The sequence below is a fragment of the Balaenoptera acutorostrata genome, chromosome 20, assembly GCF_949987535.1.
Source record: "Balaenoptera acutorostrata chromosome 20, mBalAcu1.1, whole genome shotgun sequence".
Classification (NCBI taxonomy): Eukaryota; Metazoa; Chordata; class Mammalia; order Artiodactyla; family Balaenopteridae; genus Balaenoptera; species Balaenoptera acutorostrata.
Genome location: NC_080083.1, coordinates 51,736,575 through 51,754,084, shown reverse-complemented (window position 1 = coordinate 51,754,084; position 17,510 = coordinate 51,736,575). Strand labels below are relative to the sequence as shown.

General features: G+C 55.4%; 2 protein-coding genes across 3 annotated transcripts; both read right to left on the bottom strand.

Moving 5' to 3' along the window:
- Window positions 1-1,373: 1,373 nt before the first annotated feature.
- Window positions 1,374-5,974, bottom strand: PYCR1 (pyrroline-5-carboxylate reductase 1). 2 transcript variants are annotated; one of them, XM_057535492.1, is made up of 8 exons: window positions 5,834-5,974; window positions 5,322-5,446; window positions 4,984-5,054; window positions 4,079-4,258; window positions 3,621-3,842; window positions 3,349-3,441; window positions 3,031-3,194; window positions 1,374-2,204 (listed from the first exon to the last, which is right to left on the bottom strand). In XM_057535492.1, exons 2-8 carry the CDS (start codon window positions 5,386-5,388, stop codon window positions 2,039-2,041), a joined length of 963 nt encoding a protein of 320 aa, XP_057391475.1. In that variant the 5' UTR covers window positions 5,389-5,446; window positions 5,834-5,974; the 3' UTR covers window positions 1,374-2,038. The 2 variants fall into 2 exon arrangements, with proteins under 2 accessions (XP_057391475.1, XP_007185945.2); XM_007185883.3 differs by lacking the exon at window positions 5,834-5,974 and adding an exon at window positions 5,592-5,820.
- Window positions 5,975-9,231: 3,257 nt separating this feature from the next.
- MYADML2 (myeloid associated differentiation marker like 2) lies at window positions 9,232-10,536 on the bottom strand. The gene has a single exon (XM_057536259.1). It carries the CDS (start codon window positions 10,153-10,155, stop codon window positions 9,232-9,234), a length of 924 nt encoding a protein of 307 aa, XP_057392242.1. The 5' UTR covers window positions 10,156-10,536.
- Between the last annotated feature and the right edge of the window lie 6,974 nt (window positions 10,537-17,510).

Sequence of the window (17,510 nt, the reverse complement as noted above, 5' to 3'; positions counted from 1 at the left end):
CCTGTGCCAGGGGCTTATGCCTTAGGAGGGCCCTGTAGGGACTCTAGGCCCCATGAGGGCCTTGGGCAGTCCGTACATGGGGTGTGACCTGGACGCTGGAGGCCACCCTGGCAGGGACAAGGGTATGTGGTCTTGCCCCTCACTTGCTCTGTTTTTCGTCTCCTGTAGATTTGGAAGGCCGGGTCCTTGTCCACAGAGTGCTCCCTCCACCTACCCCACTTGCATCAGGCCTTGGTTCTAAGTGGGCCCAGGGGAAGGAAATGAACTGGAGTTGAGACCTTGCAATGTAGTTCCTGGAAAACCTCTGCCCAGGGGCTCTCCTGGTCTCCTCCCCTGCCCCTCCTGGGACCCATCGCTTCACCTGGGTGCCCCCTGCCAACACCCTACAGACACCCAGCCCCGCTCCTCTGATATACTCACCCGGGTGTGTGTGTGTGTCTTACTGTTTCTATGTTCAGTAACTGTTGATCAAACAAATGTGAGCCCTCCTGGCCCCATAAAGGGTTCTGACCCTCAGCAGCTCCTTTGATCTTGTGGGCCTCCTGTGATGGTTAATTTTACATCAACCTGACTGGGCCATGGGGTGACCAGATATTATTCTGTTTCTGTGAGGGTGTTTTTGCATGAAATTAACATGTAAATCAGTAGACTTCAACATTAGACCAAATTAACATTTTAACCGATAAAGCAGATTGCCCTCCATATGTGGGTGGGCATCACTCAAGCAGCTGAAGGCCTGAATAGAACAAAAGACCAACCCTCTGCAGAGTAAGACAGAATTCTCCATCAGTCTGCCTTCAGACATCACCTGCAACATCAGCTCTCCTTGCCTGATGGCCTTTGAATCGAAATATTGGCTCTCTCCAGGTCTCCAGCCTGCCTGCTAGCCTCCATTAATTGTGTGAGCCAACTCCTTATAAAAAATCTCTTTGTTTCTATAGTCCCTGTTTTATATATATAAGCCATCTCCTACTGGTTGTTTCTCTGAAGAACCCTAATACACCTTCCTAGGAAGCTTCTTCCTCACCTGCCCTTGGCCTCACCTGGGTGAGGTGGGGAGACATCTGCCCCCACCAAACCAGGAGGCACAGAGGGTGCTGAGGCTGATGCCCCTCCCACAGCAGGGCCTGCCAAGCCCAGCCTACAGTGCCAGCTTCCAGTCATGCCTCTAGTGACTGAGGCCCCAGAAGCCCCCTCCCCCTCTGCTCATTGGAGACTCAGCCCCACCAGCCAGACTGGCTGCCTTGGAATGCAGGGCTCTGGGCCTGTGGGCTGCTGGCTCAGCCTTCAATGTTACATCAGGCAGCAACGACCCTCTGGCACAGGTCTGGGCCTCCCTCCACAGGCGGTGACAAAGTTAGAAGTCAGGACACTGGGGCTGGAAACCAATTTATTTAACCTAAAAAGTCAGAGACAGAAATGGCAGCGTCTGTTGGTCGGGCCAGGAATGGGAGATGATGGCCTGAGTGTATTGGGGCCTCAGGAGTTCAACCATCTAAGGAGCCCTTTTCTCAAATGTCACGCTGGCCAAGAACCATGGGCCCTTCTGCTGGATTCCAGGGACCCTCTGGCCCTTCCCACACTGAGGAAGGAGTGGAGAGTGGAGAAAGGGCAGGAGTGGGATCAGGCTCTCTCCTTGGCTGGGCCTTCATGGTTGGGGTGGGGGGGTGGGGGGGGGACCTTGACCTTTGTACTCAAGCCCAAGCCAGCTGACACTGGGTGCTGAAGCCCCCCAAGCCTCCTGAGCTCTGGAGGAAGGTGGTCCTGACCTGGTTTGGGGGCAGAGGAAGGGGGAGGCTGAGGTCAGAGAATCCTTCCTTGTTCTGGACCAGGACACACTTGGGGACCATGGAGGTTCCCACTGGGAAGTGATGTGCCCCCTCCCTGGCTACAACTCCACTGACCCAAGTGGACCAGAGCCACGGGCAGTGGGCCAATGTGAGGACATCCTGTGAGGCCTGGGGCGAGACACTCCCAGCACGGAGCTCCGAGCCCAGGAGGAAAAGGCAGACAGTGGCCTGCGGGCAGGTTGGACACCTCAGTCCTTCTTGCCTGCCGGGGCCATGCTGCGGGGCAGCAGCTTGGAGTGGCCAGAAGGGGCCAGTGAGGTGCCGGGAGGGGAGTCCAGCTTCACCTTGTCCAGGATGGTCTTCTTGATGGCAGCTGGTGAGACCTTCTCCCGGTCGGCCATGGACTGCAGCTCTCTGGGGAGACAGCGAGGAGGGCTGTGTCCAGGGCTCCGCCTCCTTCCGAGCCCAGGGGTCCAAGTGGGAAGTGGGAAGAAGCCCACGGCTCCCAGCACCTGCCAGCCTAGGGTGCTGCTGTGCTGTGACTCCCACCTCAGGGCCTTTGCCCCTGCAGTTCCTGCTACCAGCTACCCCTCCCCTAGACTGCCGTTCAGCTGCCTCTCACCTCATTCAAGCCAGCTCAGGGTCACCAAATCTACCAGCAGCCCCCCAGACACTGAGCCCTCATAGCCCTGAGCACAGGACACATGCTTCATCTGTCTCCCCTGCAGGTTGGTGCCAGGAGAACAGCACTGCGTTCTAGCCTCACTGTGAGGCAGTGGCAGAGAAGCCTGTGGGCTTGGACTGGAGGGCAGGCAGTGTGGTGAGAAAGAGCCCTGTCCATCCTGGAGGCCTGTCCGTCCCCTGCTCTTTGGATTTCTTTCAGCTCTCATGTGCTGTCGCTGTGCCAGCACATCCTGTGCTTCTAACTCTCTCAGTCTCCCCGGCAAGGCCAAGAGGAAGGTGTTATCATCAGCCCCACAGAGGTTCCCCCTGGTCTGCCTCCCTGGCTTGGATGACCACCCCAGTCTGAAGGCCACAAGTGATGAAATCACGTGCGGAGCCCAGCGTGGGCCCAGAGGGCAGCCCCTCTTCACAGGATGATGGAGAGTGGTGAGGGATGCTGCACACCGCCACCCCAGGGAACCTCAGGGCTCCCCGCGCCCTACCCGCTGCTAGGCCAGAGCTTGATAAACATCTGGTGAGTGAATGACTGAGTGGGCGGGCAGCAGCGGGGGCCCACCGTGTGCGGATGCAAGAGGCCTCCACGGCATTGATAAGCAGGGAGCGAAAGCCCCCACTCTCCAGCACGTGCAAGGCGTGGATGGTGGCCCCGCCGGGAGAGCAGACGTTGTCCTTGAGCTGGCCTGGGTGCTGTTCGGAGTCCAGTAGCATCTTGGCGGCCCCCTGAAGCCAGAGAGAAGGGCTGAAGGTTGTGAGGGTACTGCTCCCAGCCCCAACCAATGCAGCACCCACTGACTCTCCACCCATCCACCCCAGAGAACCAGTCTTGGTTCTGGTAAGGAGTGGCCCCCACCAGAGGGTCAGGAAGAACACTAACCAGCAAAGCCTGGGCCCCGAGGCGGACTGCCAGGCGCCTTGGAAGCCCCATCTTCACGCCCCCATCAGCCAGTGCATCCAGGGCTGTGAATGCCTGCAGAGAGAAAGCACCTAAGCTGCTGTCCCAGGCCTTTTCTCCATTTCCTCTAGGCAGTGGTTAGTCCAGCAGCTCTGCCCGCAGGGACCCAGAGCAAGGAGGAGGGTGGAAGATGGGCAGACATGCCCTGAGGTCCTGGGGACTGCCTACTGCCCCTGCCCCTCCCCAATCCTCACATAAGCTGGGCCGCTGCCGCTGAGTCCCGTAACAGCATCAATCAGGTCCTCCTCCACCTCCGTGCAGAAGCCCACACTGCCCATGAGCTGCTCCAGGAGCCTGCCATCCTCCACCTGGGCGTGGGTGCCTGTGGCGTACACAGTGGCTCCTTCCCGCACCACGACTGGCGTGTTGGTCATGCAGCGGATGACTTTGGGGGCTGGCTGGAACGCTGTCAGCTTCTGGGGGAGAAACTGCTGTGTGTCCATCCCAGCCCCTTGCCCAGCATGCTGTGCTGGGTGCGGGTGTGAACATGCTCACCCAACTGAATGCTTCCTGAGTTCTGTGAGCTATGCAAACACACCCATTCCACAGATGGAGAACCAGGTGTGGAGCACGCCAGGGCTCCTGAGCCCTCTGCAGTGCATGCTTCCACCCCATCTCCAGACCCCGCCAGACCCTGACCCGCAGTGCCCACCTTCTCGATGGAGCTGATGGTAACGCCAGCTGCACAGGATACCACGATGTGCCGATCCTCAATGTCGGCAGCAATCTCATCCAGGATGAAGGGGATAATGTGTGGTTTCACCGCCAGGAAGAGCACGTCACTGTGCTGCACGGTCTCCTTGTTGTGGGGCGTCAGGTTCACCCCCATCCTCTGCAGGGAGTGCCAAGGTGAGCTCAGCCTGCCGTTTTGTGGCTGGCTGGCCCCCTTAGTATCCCCGCAGGCCGAGAGCCCCTCGTGTAGAACAGCACAGAGGATGATGGGAATGTGGGCATGGCAGGGCTGGGGGCTCAAGGCACGAGGCTCTGACACCCTCTAACTGCCTTTCCCACCCAAAAGTGGAGGAAGCATCCTACTCTGGAAGGTATTTTTTTTGTGGGCGGACAAGGGAAACTGCATTCGAACCACAGTCCCGGCCCACCCCACCTAGGGCTGCAGCCCCCAAACCCCTGAACACCTCGTCAAGTGCGAGTGGTGGTGTGGATAGTGGTCTCAAGCTGGTAGCCTGCCCCCACCCTTGGACATGGAGCCCTCACTCAGCTATGGCAAACTGAAACTGTATTCAGCCCCCAGGTGGTCTCTCCTAGCCCCCATACTGTGATCCCCTGCGGTGGCTCCACTTGGGGAACCCCATTCCTGACCACCAGCTGTACATGTGCCAGTCACCAAGTTCCCAAGAGCTTAGAGAGGGGACCCATCTGCAGGCCAGGAGGCAGGGTCTTTTAGATACTCCAGCCCAAAGACCCTCTTCTCATTGGCGTGGGGGACTGTGGCATGGTGCCTCCCTCTGGGGCCCCTACTCCTGGCCTTCCAGGGTCAAGGCTGTCACACACTGGCCTCTAGAAACACTGACTGGTCACCCTCCACCCTGCACCTACCCTGAGGGCAGAAACAGTGGCCAGGTCCATGTCTGGGGAGCTGGCCATTATCTTGTGGGCAGCCAGGACACCTGTGAGAGACAGAGTTCCTCCTTCAAGGCCAGTCTTGGCGTCCCTCCACCACATTCTCAGGAAGAACAGAAATCGCACCACCCAGGGTAAGACAGCAACCCCTGCCCTACCCCAAACCTTCCAAGGCTACCGTTTCCCACAGCGCTCAAATGAGGCACGTTAATGCAGACTCCACCCTCACCTCCCAGCCTGGGGAAGGGCAACTGGCCCACCCTCTCACGCTTGGCCCCTTCCTGGCCTGGCCCCTTCCTGGCCGCAGAGCCTACCTGCTGCTGTGAAGCCCTTGGCCAGGGCAAAGGCCAGCTGGCCAGCCCCAATGAAGCCCACGCTCATGGTGTCTGGAGGCCTGCGCCCACTGCCCTCACAGCTGGCACCGTCTCCGCAGGAGCAGCTGCGGTAAGATGGGGCAGAATCCGGAACAAGAAGTTAGGCGGGCAGTGCCAGGCCTGGCCACTCCACCGCCGACCGGTGACCCCCATCCCAGCGGGTCTAACTCTCCCCCGCTCCGGTGCCCCCGCCCACCGCGGCGTCCCGACCTGCTCCCGAGGGTCCCAGACAGGGGGCAGGGAGGGGCGAGCCAGCCTCCGGAAAGGGTCTGGAAGAGGCATGGGGTAAGGGGGACAACCCCACGCCCGAGTCCCCTCGCCACGCCCGCGTTCCCCCAGGTCCGAGCCCCCCCGACGCCGGAGGCGAGGGCGCGGACGCGCATTTCCCTCTGCCCGGCGGCACCACCGCCCGCCCGAGCCGAACCCCGACCCCCAGCTTGGCTCCTAATTACCCAGTTACTCGGCGCGGGTCGCCCCCTGTCCGCAGCTGCGCGCCCGCCACGCGGCACCCAGCGCCGGGGGCCCCCCGCCCCAGCCAATCCGCGGCGCGGCCGCCCTGGAGCCGGCCAATCCGGAGGCGCGGGAGGTGCCGAGGGGCAGTTGCATCATCCGCTCACCCCCGCCCCCTCCAGCTGGGCCCAGTCGCCCCCGCGCTCCCGAACCTGCGCCTTCAGTCCCGGCCCCAGCGCACCGAAACCCTCGCCGCCGCCCCCCCCCCCGCCCCCACCGTGACCGCGCCTGAGGACTGAGGGCGCCGGGGGAGGGCGGCAGGAGCCGGGCCCTCAAAGAGCGGCCCTGGGCTAGGGCTCCTCTCTCGGGGCCCTGTCGTTGGACACAGACACGGACACGTCAGGCTGGCGTCCCTGACGGCGTGGCCCTCACTCGGGTTTGGAAACTGGAGAGATAGCCCGGACCTTCTCAGAATCTCAAAACGGAGAGGCACCTGGGAGGTCTAGGTCGGTCCCCCTGAGATCTGGACCCCCTCCTTCCCACCTGGGGTTTCTGCTCTCCAAGTCTCTTCTAAGGCTCAGGTGCCCTTTGAAAACTGCATGACACTGGGGGCCACTGGCCTGTTACCACGTGAACCTCCTCAAACAGGCTCTCAGGGTGGGTGGTGGTCAACCAGTAGATAGAGGAAGATGATCCCCCTAGTGCCCCCAGTTCCCACGGAGCACCCGTGTCTCCTGACATCTCATCTGCAGGGTCCGTGGAATTTTTTGACCCTGGGTTTTCCGAAGAACAAAGCTCTAGTCATCTCCCCCTGAGGACGTGCTCAGGGCTCATCTGAGCTGAGTCTGCATTTGGGTCTACCCAAATGCAGGATAGTCTGGGGTCCCAGTCAGCAGCAGGGTTAAGAGCAAAGTAAGAAGCGTCATCATTGACAACCCATCCCCCCACCAGGGGAGGGAGTGAGCTGCTTTATTTTTTGGGTTCTGTATCTTAAATGATGACAAACTGTTCTGAAATGTAATTTCAGTGTTACTTGGATGATTGTGCCCCAGAAGCAGGGCTGTGAGTTCTCCTTGACATAATAATGACCAACATCAACACCACCAGACCACTGTGTAGTGAGCATGTGTACACGGCAAATGTCCAGGCCTCCTTGTATGTTTATTCTGGTGTTCAGTCCTCACCCTCTGAGGGAGGATCTATAGTAAGATCTGGTTCAAAGTGGACTGTTCAGGAAGTGGCCCAGACTCAAACCCATAGACGCAAACCTGGGGGTCCCACTCCATTTTAACTGACTGTATATAATCAGAGAACAGAGTCCATCCTTTAAAAAGTATTGTTTCTCAAGTGACAACAACAAATAACTCCTTCCTCCAAAAAGCAAGAGTCCGCTGATCCAGGGAGAGAATAGCATGAAGACAATTCCCAGGGCAGCCTCCCGGAGGCCGGACAACATCTGCCATGCGTATCTTGAGCCCTGGAACCCCTTCCCTCCTCTCTCTCCCTCTCAGGATCTTTGAAACTTAGGGTGCGTGGAGCTCTGGGGGCAGAAGGCCATAGGACAGTGAGGAAATTGGGAGTTGGTGACAGATAACTCATTTCAGAAATTTGATGAGAAAAGGAAGACTGTCTAGGCCTCCCAGTGAGCTGGGAAGGGTGTGGCCTATATGCTCCTTTGTCTCCTGGTAACACACTCCCACCCCCCCACCCCCCAGCCAGCAGGGCCCTCAGGACACCTCAGGACACAGGGGTCCCTGCCCCCTCAGGGATCTGCTGCTGAAGACGGGCCTCTCCGGGTAAAGGACCCCTGTGCGTGTGCCCTCCCCAGTGGGCGGGCGGGCCGCTTCTCTCACACTGTGCGTGGCGCCAGCACAGGGAGCCCTTGGACCCCGTGCCTAACAGCTGCTTGGGCTTTGCTGCCACGGGTGTAGCAGCCCTTCTGCCCACTGCTATGCCCAGGGCCCTTGGAAACCCTGGCGGTGGTGGTGAGTGCCGAGAGCTCCCCACCCCCATCCTCCCCTTGCTGTCACCCACCTGGGGAGAGGACACTACTTCCTCAGGAGACCACTCTTACCCCCAGAGTGCCCCAGCCCTCCCACAGCTGCCTCCTTCCTCAGCCAAGCCCAGTCTAGGCTCTTCTCTGGGAACATGCTGGTGGATGGCCCAGGAGGTACAGCTGGCCACCACCCCCTCTGGCTACCACCCCCTAAGCAGAAACTTCTCCATGCAAATCAGCGTTGGTGTTTATTTTCTGCTCAAGGCCAGGGGCCAGTCTATGGGCTGAGCGGCTGTTGTGCTTCAGCAGCTAGTGGGCTGCTCTGGGCTGGCCCAGTCTGGGTTCTTGAGTGGGAGAAGCTGCCTGGAGTGTGGAGGGCAATGGCCCCAGCAGGCCCTCGTGGTTGGCAGCCAGGCAAATGAACACTTGAACAGAGGTGGTGGGCCTGTGAGCACCAGGGTGATGCCTGGTGCCCAGGCTCCATGCCCCAGTGGCTGCCCCAGACTGGTCCTCCCCTGGGTCAGGGCTGCCCTAGGCCAGCCCCCCAGGGCCCATGGCAGGCACTGCAGAAGCTGCCGCGTCGAGGCAGACAGCGGGGGCCCAGTGGTGGCTCCCTGCCTGGGTGGGAACCCAGCTTCTCCTCAGCATGCTCTGCTCTTGTCAGTGTTGCCGGCCCCATGGGTCCCTCCAAGCCTGCACTGTCTCCAGCTTGCTGAGGCTGCCCTGTGTGACCACACCAGAGTCCTTGCTCAGCTTCCAAAGCTGTGGCCACTCAGAGGCGGCAAGGCGGGGTCCTGATTCCCAGCTCCTCCTCGAGTTGGCACAGATGCCCCAGCAGGGCCCTGCTTGGATAGCTGTCCTTCCAGGGTTCCAGGAACTGCCCCTTCAAGGCTAGAGGAAGTGCAGGCTCACCACGCTCCTTTTCCACACTACTTAGTTTACTCAGCCCAAATGTGGTCTCCAGACATTTATGGACGCTTGGAGCCAACTTCTTAACCCTAGCCTCAGGGTCCCCATCTGCAAAGTGGGTCACAACAGCGCCTGCTTCAGAGTCTTCTCATGTGTTACAGTGGCCAGCACTGAGGCAGGGTGTGCCAGCAAATGAAGAGAGATGGAGAGAGACAGACAGAGACAAAGACACAGAGATAGACAGAGAGGGAGAGAGAGGGGCTGGGAGTTGCCTGGCAGAGACTCCTTCCCCGTGACCTGTTCAGGGCTCCGAGACCTGTTCTGTCCCCCCTCCGCCCCTCCCTGAGCTGAGCTGCTGAGCACGGCCAGAAGCCCAGCCATGGCTCTACTGGCTGCCTCCCTCTGGCTTGTCCCTGGAGGTCTGGGTTCACCTGGGTCCCCTCATGGTGCCTGAGCCCGTGGAGAGCAGAGGTGGGTGGGCCGCTGCCTGTCGGGCTACAAGGTAGGCACGAAGCGGATCCTCTGGGAGTAGGCCAGGTCGGCGATGTAGAGGAGCAGGTTGACATAGGTGAAGGTGGCCACCACCAGCTGGCTGTCCCAGGGGCAGCTGCCCCTCAGGCAGTCGGGGGGGCGCCCAGGCTCACCGTACTTGGGGTCGAAGCAGAAGACGGGCCAGATCACTGCAGCGCTGAGGTAGAGGAGCACAGCCAGGAAGGTGTACACCACCACTACACGGTCGAAGGGGCAGCCCAGGCCCCCCGTGTGGCCCATCACGCTCAGGGCCACCACGGCCACTGTGGCCAGGAAGCACAGGCTGTAGACAGCCACACACCACTGGGTGGCCACGTAGCGCCCGTAGCGGCTGTCATGGACCAGCGCCCCAAATATGATGCAGGCCACAAAGGCCTGGACGATCTTGAGGAGTCCCGACACTGTGGCCATGTAGCTGGCCACCTGGCCTGGCCGGGCCCGGGTCAGGGCCACCTCCGTGGCATAGGCCAGGAAGAGGAGCCCGGCGAAGATGCTGGCTGCTAGGCGGAAGTCCCTGGCTGTGCAGCCCGCGGGCTCGGGTGGGCACTCCAGCTGGGTGAAGTACAGTGGGTAGATGACCGCAGCTGTGGCGGACAGCAGCGTGGCCAGCATGGCAAAGGCTGCTGTGAAGTTTCCCCAAGACAGGCGCAGGCAGCTGTGCAGCCGGGTGAACTCACAAGCCACCACCAGGACCGAGAGCGCGAAGCAGAAGCCCCAGGCGGCCATGCAGAAGGTGCCCTGGACGCCATCGAAGCCGCCTCGGTGGGCCACCAGGCTGAAGGTGGTGCAGCCAAAGGCCAGCTGCAGCACACGGGCTGTGCCCACTGGCGATGTCACAGCGCCCAGGTGCAGGTACCCACCCCCGGGGGGCTCCATGGTGCTGCCCATGTGGCCGGCCGCGTCTCTGCTTCACACAGTGCCTGGTGGCCCCGGAGCCTGCAGCAGCGGCAGATGCCAGCAGGCTGCAGTGGCAGTGACGCTGGTGACATTGCAGCAGAGCAGCCTCTCCACCGCCTGTGTGGGGAGGGCCGAGGCCCCCCCAGCTCTATAAATAGGTGACCGTGATCAGAGCCCCGGAATAGCAGCTTGCGTGCCTGTGCCTGTCCCTATCCAGGAGGGACATCTGACCCTTGCGATCCACCGAGCCCCTGCCAGGACCATTAACCCCTTGGCTGCTGGCACCGCCCCCACCTCCAAAGCACCTGCTTCTGTCGGTCAGTCGGCGCCACTGCCCATGGGGGAGGGGGAGGGAGAAGAGCAGAGAGGATCAGGCACCCCAGCTCCAGCAGCTTCAAGGCTGGCCTTGCTGGGGGAGGGGCACAGGGAGGAGAGGGCGGCAGTGGGGGATCTGGGAGGCCTGCAGGGCTCGGTTCAGAGCTGGGATGGTTTCAGGACCGCATTGTCATTTTCCCTTGGCCCACACTCAGCTCTGATTCCTGGGAGGTGGTGGGAAAGGGGAGTGGAGATCCTGTGCCCCACTCCCAAAGGTGCCCACCCTCATTCTTCTCACAGCCCCCAGCCTGACCTGGGGGAGTTAAGTTTTAGTTATTATTTGGGGGGATCATAATGGAGCACTTTACTTGTCCCTCCTAGACATGTAAACACCTAGGAAAAACTCAACTCTCCCATTTTTAGTCTAAAATGTTAAAAATATATGAAATGTTTTTGAAAAGGAAAAGAAAATTTTCTGACTGTAAAAGTAGTACATGCTCAGGCCCAATCAGCACAGAAAAAGAGAAGGAAAGATTGCCAGTAATTAATCTGCCTGTAATTAATTTGCCTGTAATTCTATCTCCTAGATTCAACCCCTATGAACATCCCGTGTATAGAGTTGGCCCTCTGTATCCACAGGTTCCCTATCCACGGATTCAACCAACAGCAGATTGAAAATATTGGGGGAAAAAATTCTAGAAATTTCCAAAAACCAAAACTTGAATTTGGCATGAGCCAGCAACTATTTACATAGCATTGACTTTCTATTAGGTATTATAAGTCATCTAGAGATAAGTTAAAGTATATGGGAGGGGAATTCCCTGGCGGTCCAGTGGTTAGGACTTGGGACTTTCACTGCCGTGTCCCTAGGTTCAATCCCTGGTTGGGTGACTAAGATCCCGCAAGCCGAGCAATTCGACCAATAAATAAATAAAAATAAAATAAAGTGTACAGGAGGATGTGCATAAGTTATACACAAATACTATGCCATTTTATACAAAGGACTTGGGCATCAGTGGATTTTGGTATCCTGGGGGGTCCTGGAACCAATCCCCTCTGACACTATATATACAGCTTTATGTGTATTTCCCCCAACTTCTCATTTAGGAAAATTTCAAATTTACAGAAGAGTTGCAAAATAGCACAATGAACACTCATATATCTTTCACCCAGATTCAAGAACTATTAATATTTTGGGACTTCCCTGGTGGTCCAGTGGTTAAGACTCCGTGCTTCCACTGCAGGGGGCACAGGGTTCAATCCCTGGTCAGGGGAGTTCCGCATGCCGCGGGCTGCAGCCAAAAAAAAAAAGAATTATTAATACTTTGCCCTGTTTGTGCTCTCTCTCCCCCCCATTAATAATTAATAATAACATTAATTAATTCTGGAGATATGACAATTCTCCCCTAGATACTTACATGGACACCTCCTAAGAGCAAGGCCGTTTTCCTACAGAACCTGAACACAGCGACCACACTTGGGAAATTGAAGAATGATCACCTAATACACAGTCCTGCAGTTTCCCCCACCTGCCCCCAAACTACACTTTATAGCATTTTTAATTTTTGCACCAGGATCTGATTGGAATTATGCATTGCATTTGGCTGTCATGTCTCTCATTTTCCTTTTTTCTGGAATAGTCTCTGCTTTTTTAATATTTCATAACACTGATTTTTTTGAAGTGTCCCAGCCAGCGGCCTCTAGAGCCCGCGAGCCACAACTACTGAGCCCGTGTGCCACAGCTACTGAAGCCCGCTCACCTAGAGCCCGTGCTATGCAACAAGAGAAGCCACTGCAATGAGAAGCCCGTGCACCGCAACGAAGAGGAGCCCCCGCTCTCCGCAGCTAGAGAAAGCCCACGCACAGCAACAAAGACCCAACGCAACCAAAAATAAATAACTAAATAAAATTGATTCTTTAAAAAATAATAATAATAAATAATTTAAAAATTATCAGCTCCTTCTCTGAAAGAGGCCTTGAGAATCTGAGAACAAATCACAACAAAATCATCTTTCCTTGCTTTGCCATTCTGGCTCTGCCCGCCCACAGGGCCCGGGGTAGCTCGGGGTCCCCACCACGGTCTGGGCGGCTGCTTCATGGCTGGACCATGGCGAGGCTCCCTGGACCCTGCCATAGGCCATGCTCCCAATTCTAGACACCAACTCCCAGCTGCTTGGCCACTGGGCTACTTGGTGACAATGTTTTCTGCTTGTGAGCTTTTGCTAACGTGTTACAATTACAGAAACAGAGCGATTCTAAATTGACAGCTTCCCACAGTGTGGAAATATCAACAAAGTAAATGTGGCTGGAAATCACTTAAAGTTCATCAGTAGGGATTGGTGAGTAAACTTGAGCACATCCGCGTGAGGGACACTTAGGACGCCCTGAAGTCGCCTCATAGAAGAGCAGGTAACGTGGTGGGAGATCACAAGGGCAGCGATCTGTGTGAAGACAAAAGGACCTGTGGGCACATGTGCCTCTGAAGAGAGAGAAAGGCCGAGAAAAGCCTGAGATGCCCCACTGTCACGTCCGAGGCGCGGGGCAGCAGGTGCTTTGGCTCTCCTTTGGGTTTTCAGTGTTTTCCAGTTTTAAAATAAATATGTACTACTTCCTAAACCAGAAAAAAAGAATAATTTTAAAAATAAATGAAGTAGGGCTTCCCTGGTGGCTCAGTGGTTAAGAATCCGCCTGCCAATGCAGGGGACACGGGTTCGAGCCCTGGTCTGGGAAGATCCCGCATGCCGTGGAGCAACTAAGCCCGTGCGCCACAACTACTGAGCCTGCGCTCTAGAGCTGGAGAGCCACAACTACTGAAGCCTGCGCGCCTAGAGCCCTTGCTCCACAACAAGAGAAGCCACCGTAGTGAGAAGCCCATGCACCACAACAAAGAGTAGCCCTGGCTCGCGGTAACTAGAGAGCGCCCCCGCGCAGCAACAAAGACCCAACCCAGCCAAAAATAAATAAGTAAAAGAAATAATTTTTAAATAAATAAATTAATTAATTAAAAATAAATGAAGTATAAATAGGTTTATATTCTTGTATGAATAAAAAACTTGCTTTAAAAAATAAAAAAAATAATAAAAATAAAAATTGAAAAAAGGACTTCTCTGGCGGTCCAGTGGTTAAGACTCTGAGTTTCCGCTGCAGGGGGCACGGGTTCAGTCCCTGGTCGGGGAACTAAAATCCCGCATGCTGCACAGTGCGGCCAAAAAAATAAAAAAGATTAAAAAAAAAACCCTTCCTTCTACAAAATTTTTAAATAGACTTTATTTTCTAGAACAGCTGTAGATGCAAAAAGAAACTGCACTGATAGAGCTCCCATATACCTCATATCCAGTGTGTTCTATTGGGAACACCTTTTTTTTTTTTTTTTTTTAATTCTCTGTATTATTTTATTTGGCTGCGCCACGCAGACTGCAGGATCTTAGTTCCCCGACCAGGGATTGAATCTGGGCCCCCTGCAGTGGAAGCGTGGAGTCTTAACCGCTGGACCGCCAGGGAATTCCCCTATTGGGAACATCTTATGGGACATTTGTTACAATTAATGAGCCAATGTTGATAAATCATTATTAATACACTATTATTAAGCAAAGTGAATGCTTTATTCAGGTTTCCTCAATTTTAACGTCATGCCCTCCTGCTGCTCCAGGACCTGTCTCAGACCCCACGTGGGACATTTAGTCATCACGTTCTCCTCTGGCTGCTCTTGGCCGGGACGGTCTCTCAGACTTTCCTGGTTTGAACGACCCCGACGGTTTGAAGGAGGGCTGGGCAAGGAGGTGCAGACTGTCCCTCTACTAGTTTGTCTGATGTCTTTCTCGTTATTAATCTGGGCTTGTGGGTTTGGGGGAGGAAGACCACAGAGGAAAAGTGCCCTTCTCATTACATCCCTTCAGGGCCTGTGCTCTCAACATGACTCCTCACCATGGCTGTGCCCTTGGTCACTTGGCTGAGGTATGTCTGTCAGGTGTCTCCACTGGGGAGTTCTTCTTTCTCCCCCTTTCCATCCTGTTCTCTCTGGGGGCGGGATGTCACCATGCGTGGCCCACACTTAAGGGGGGTGTATGCTTCCCCTCCTTGAGGGGACAGTATCGAAATAAATTATTTGGAAATCTGCAAAGAGATTGTTTTTTTCTCCCCCACTTAATTTCTTCAATTATTTAGTTATATCAGTATGGACTTGAGGACATTTATTTTATTTTTATTATTATTTTTTAATTAATTAATTAATTTTTGGCTGTGTTGGGTCTTCGTTGCTGCGCCCAGGCTTTCTCTAGTTGTGGCGAGCGGGGGCTACTCTTTGTTGCGGTGCGTGGGCTTCTCATTGCGGTGGCTTCTCTTGTTGCAGAACACGGGCTCTAGGCGCACGGGCTTCAGTAGTTGTAGCACACGGGCTCAGTAGTTGCGGCTCATGGGCTCTAGAGCGCAGGCTCAGTAGTTGTGGCGCACGGGCTTAGTTACTCCGTGGCATGTGGGATCTTCCCGGACCAGGGCTTGAACCCATGTCCCCTGCATTGGCAGGCGGATTCTTAACCACTGCGCCACCAGGGAAGCCTGACATTTATTTTATACTTTGGGTTATAGTCCAAAACTACATTTTTTTATTCTGTTGCTCAAAGCCTTCCATGTGTCCCCTTACATACCCCCATCAATGGGGGTGGGGTTTGTTTTTCGGCACCTCCTCGCTGCAGGCACTGCAAGATGCCCGGGGCTCATCCTGCACGTTTCCCGCTAGGTGTTTTCCAAGGAGCCCTGGTTCCTGTTATTGGAGATGGTGTAAGAGACTAAGATCTGGGTGCCAGGTGTGCTCATTGCTGCTGGAGTGAACTTTCACACATTGTAACAAGTATTTGTATGTACAAATAAAACAATGTTATTCAAAATATATTTAAAGAATTTTCCTAAAAGGGACTGCAAAGGTCATTAAAACTAGGTAGTACACATATATCAGGTTTTACCAAAACCTCTGGGTTTCTTCTCTTCACGTCTCCCTATGGCTTTAAAATTTCCAGGAGTGTGTTATTATTATTTTTTTCTATTCCTTCTGATTAATGTTTTCATTCACTAAACAAGTTCTTCTGCAGTAGCTGCTGAGTGCCAGGCCTCGTTCTAGGCACTGAGAAACAGCAACAAACAAGGGAGACCAGAGTCTTTGTCCTCTTGGAGCTGCTGTTTTCACCACGTCATGTCAAGGGTCCGTGCTCTCAACATGGCTCATATCAAAACCGAGCAGAAAGCACCGAGAGTCCCATATGCTCCCTGCCCTTAACCAGGCACAGCCTCCTCATTATCTACATCCCCACCAGAGTGATGTACCATTGATTTTTTACCATCGATGAACCTACACTGATCTGTCATCATCACCCAGAGTCTACAGTTTACATCAGGATTCACTCTCGGTTTTGTACCTTCTATGAGTTTGGACAAATGTGTAATGACATGTACCCACCATATTGTGGGACCATACAGAGTTGTTTCTCTGCCCTAAGAATCCTCTGTGCTCCACCTATTCATCCCCATCCTCACCCCTGGCAACGAGTGATCTTTTTACTGTCCCCATAGTTTTGCCTTTTCTAGAATGTCATAGAGTTGGAATCACACCATATGTAGCCTTTTCTGAATGGCTTCCTTCACTTAATAATATGCATTTAAGGTTCCTCCCGTCTTTTCATGGCTTGATAGCTCATTTCTTCTTAGCGCTGAGTAACAGTCCATTGTCTGGATGGACTGCAGTTTATTTACCCGATCATCTACTGAAAAGAAATCTTGGTTGCTTCTGTCCTGAGCATTTTTGCTGCTACGGGAAGCCTGTGATGTGGAAAATGTAAAGCAGCAACATTTCTAGAAAAGTTGGGGACTTCCCTGGTGGTCCAGTGGTTAAGAATTCGAGCTTCCACTGCAGGGGGCACAAGTTCGATCCCTGGTCAGGGAACTTAGATCCTGCATGCTGTGTGGCACGGACAAAAAATAGAAAAAGAAAAGTCGGGAAGTCAGTGTGTCACATTGATGGCTCGCTAAGCACTGCAGGTTTGGCGTCACCCACTGTCCTTACGGGTCCTGGGCTCATTTTGCCACTAGTCCCCACGGTAAAGCACAGAGGTCGGAGGTAGGCCTTTCTCCCCATGTTCCTTCTTTGTCAGGAACATGGGAAGAAGGGATTTATTCATTTGGTGAAATCCCATTGGGCCTAACCCACAAGTATAACATTCAGTGGGCCTGGCATGCCTGAGACACACAAAGCTACCCTCTGACTCTTTTCAGCCCACCTCAAACAGAGCAAGACATCTGTCTGTGCTGATGTCACTGCCTCCCGCCCTTCTCCACACAAGGAACTGGTCTTGCGCCAGCACCTCCGAGGTCCCCCCCCACCCAGCTCTGACCGAAGCATGGGCCCCTCCCTCCAAACAAGTCTCCCCAGGTAGGTGAAGGTCAGGTCCTTTCAGGTCCTCCCAGCCGCCTCTCCCACTGGGAGCCCACTGTCGCATGGGGAGACCTGTCCATGGCCCTCCAGGGAGGCCAAGGATGGGGCTGCTCCCCCAAACCAGCAGTTGCCCCTGGGTACCCCTTCTTTCATCTCCAGCCTTTTGCCACTCCCCTCCCTGACCTCACTGTTTCCCTTGGCCACTGGGACTCCGTGGCTTCCCACAAGAGTGGTCCACAGAGGAAACCATGATTGGGCCACTTAGCTCCCCCTGGGGAAGCTGACATTGGTGATGAGTGGGCCGCAGGTGGGCCCAGAGCTAATAAGACCTCAGGGGATACCCCCAGTCTTGGCGTGGGTGAGAGGATGGGGTCTCCGTGATTCTCCCCACTCTGGGACTGGGGCTGCAGACTCCCTGAGAGAGGCTGGGTGGTCAGAGGCTGGGAGCAGAGCCCAGGCATGAATCCTCCCTCTGTCCCTTCAACCCTTCACATAGCCTCTTTGGGCCTCAGTTTCTTTATCCGTAAATTGGGGTTTTATAATAAGACCTACTTGCCCGGCGCCTGGAGGAGTCAGGGTGCCATGTGCGTAGGGCACTTAATGCAGGGAG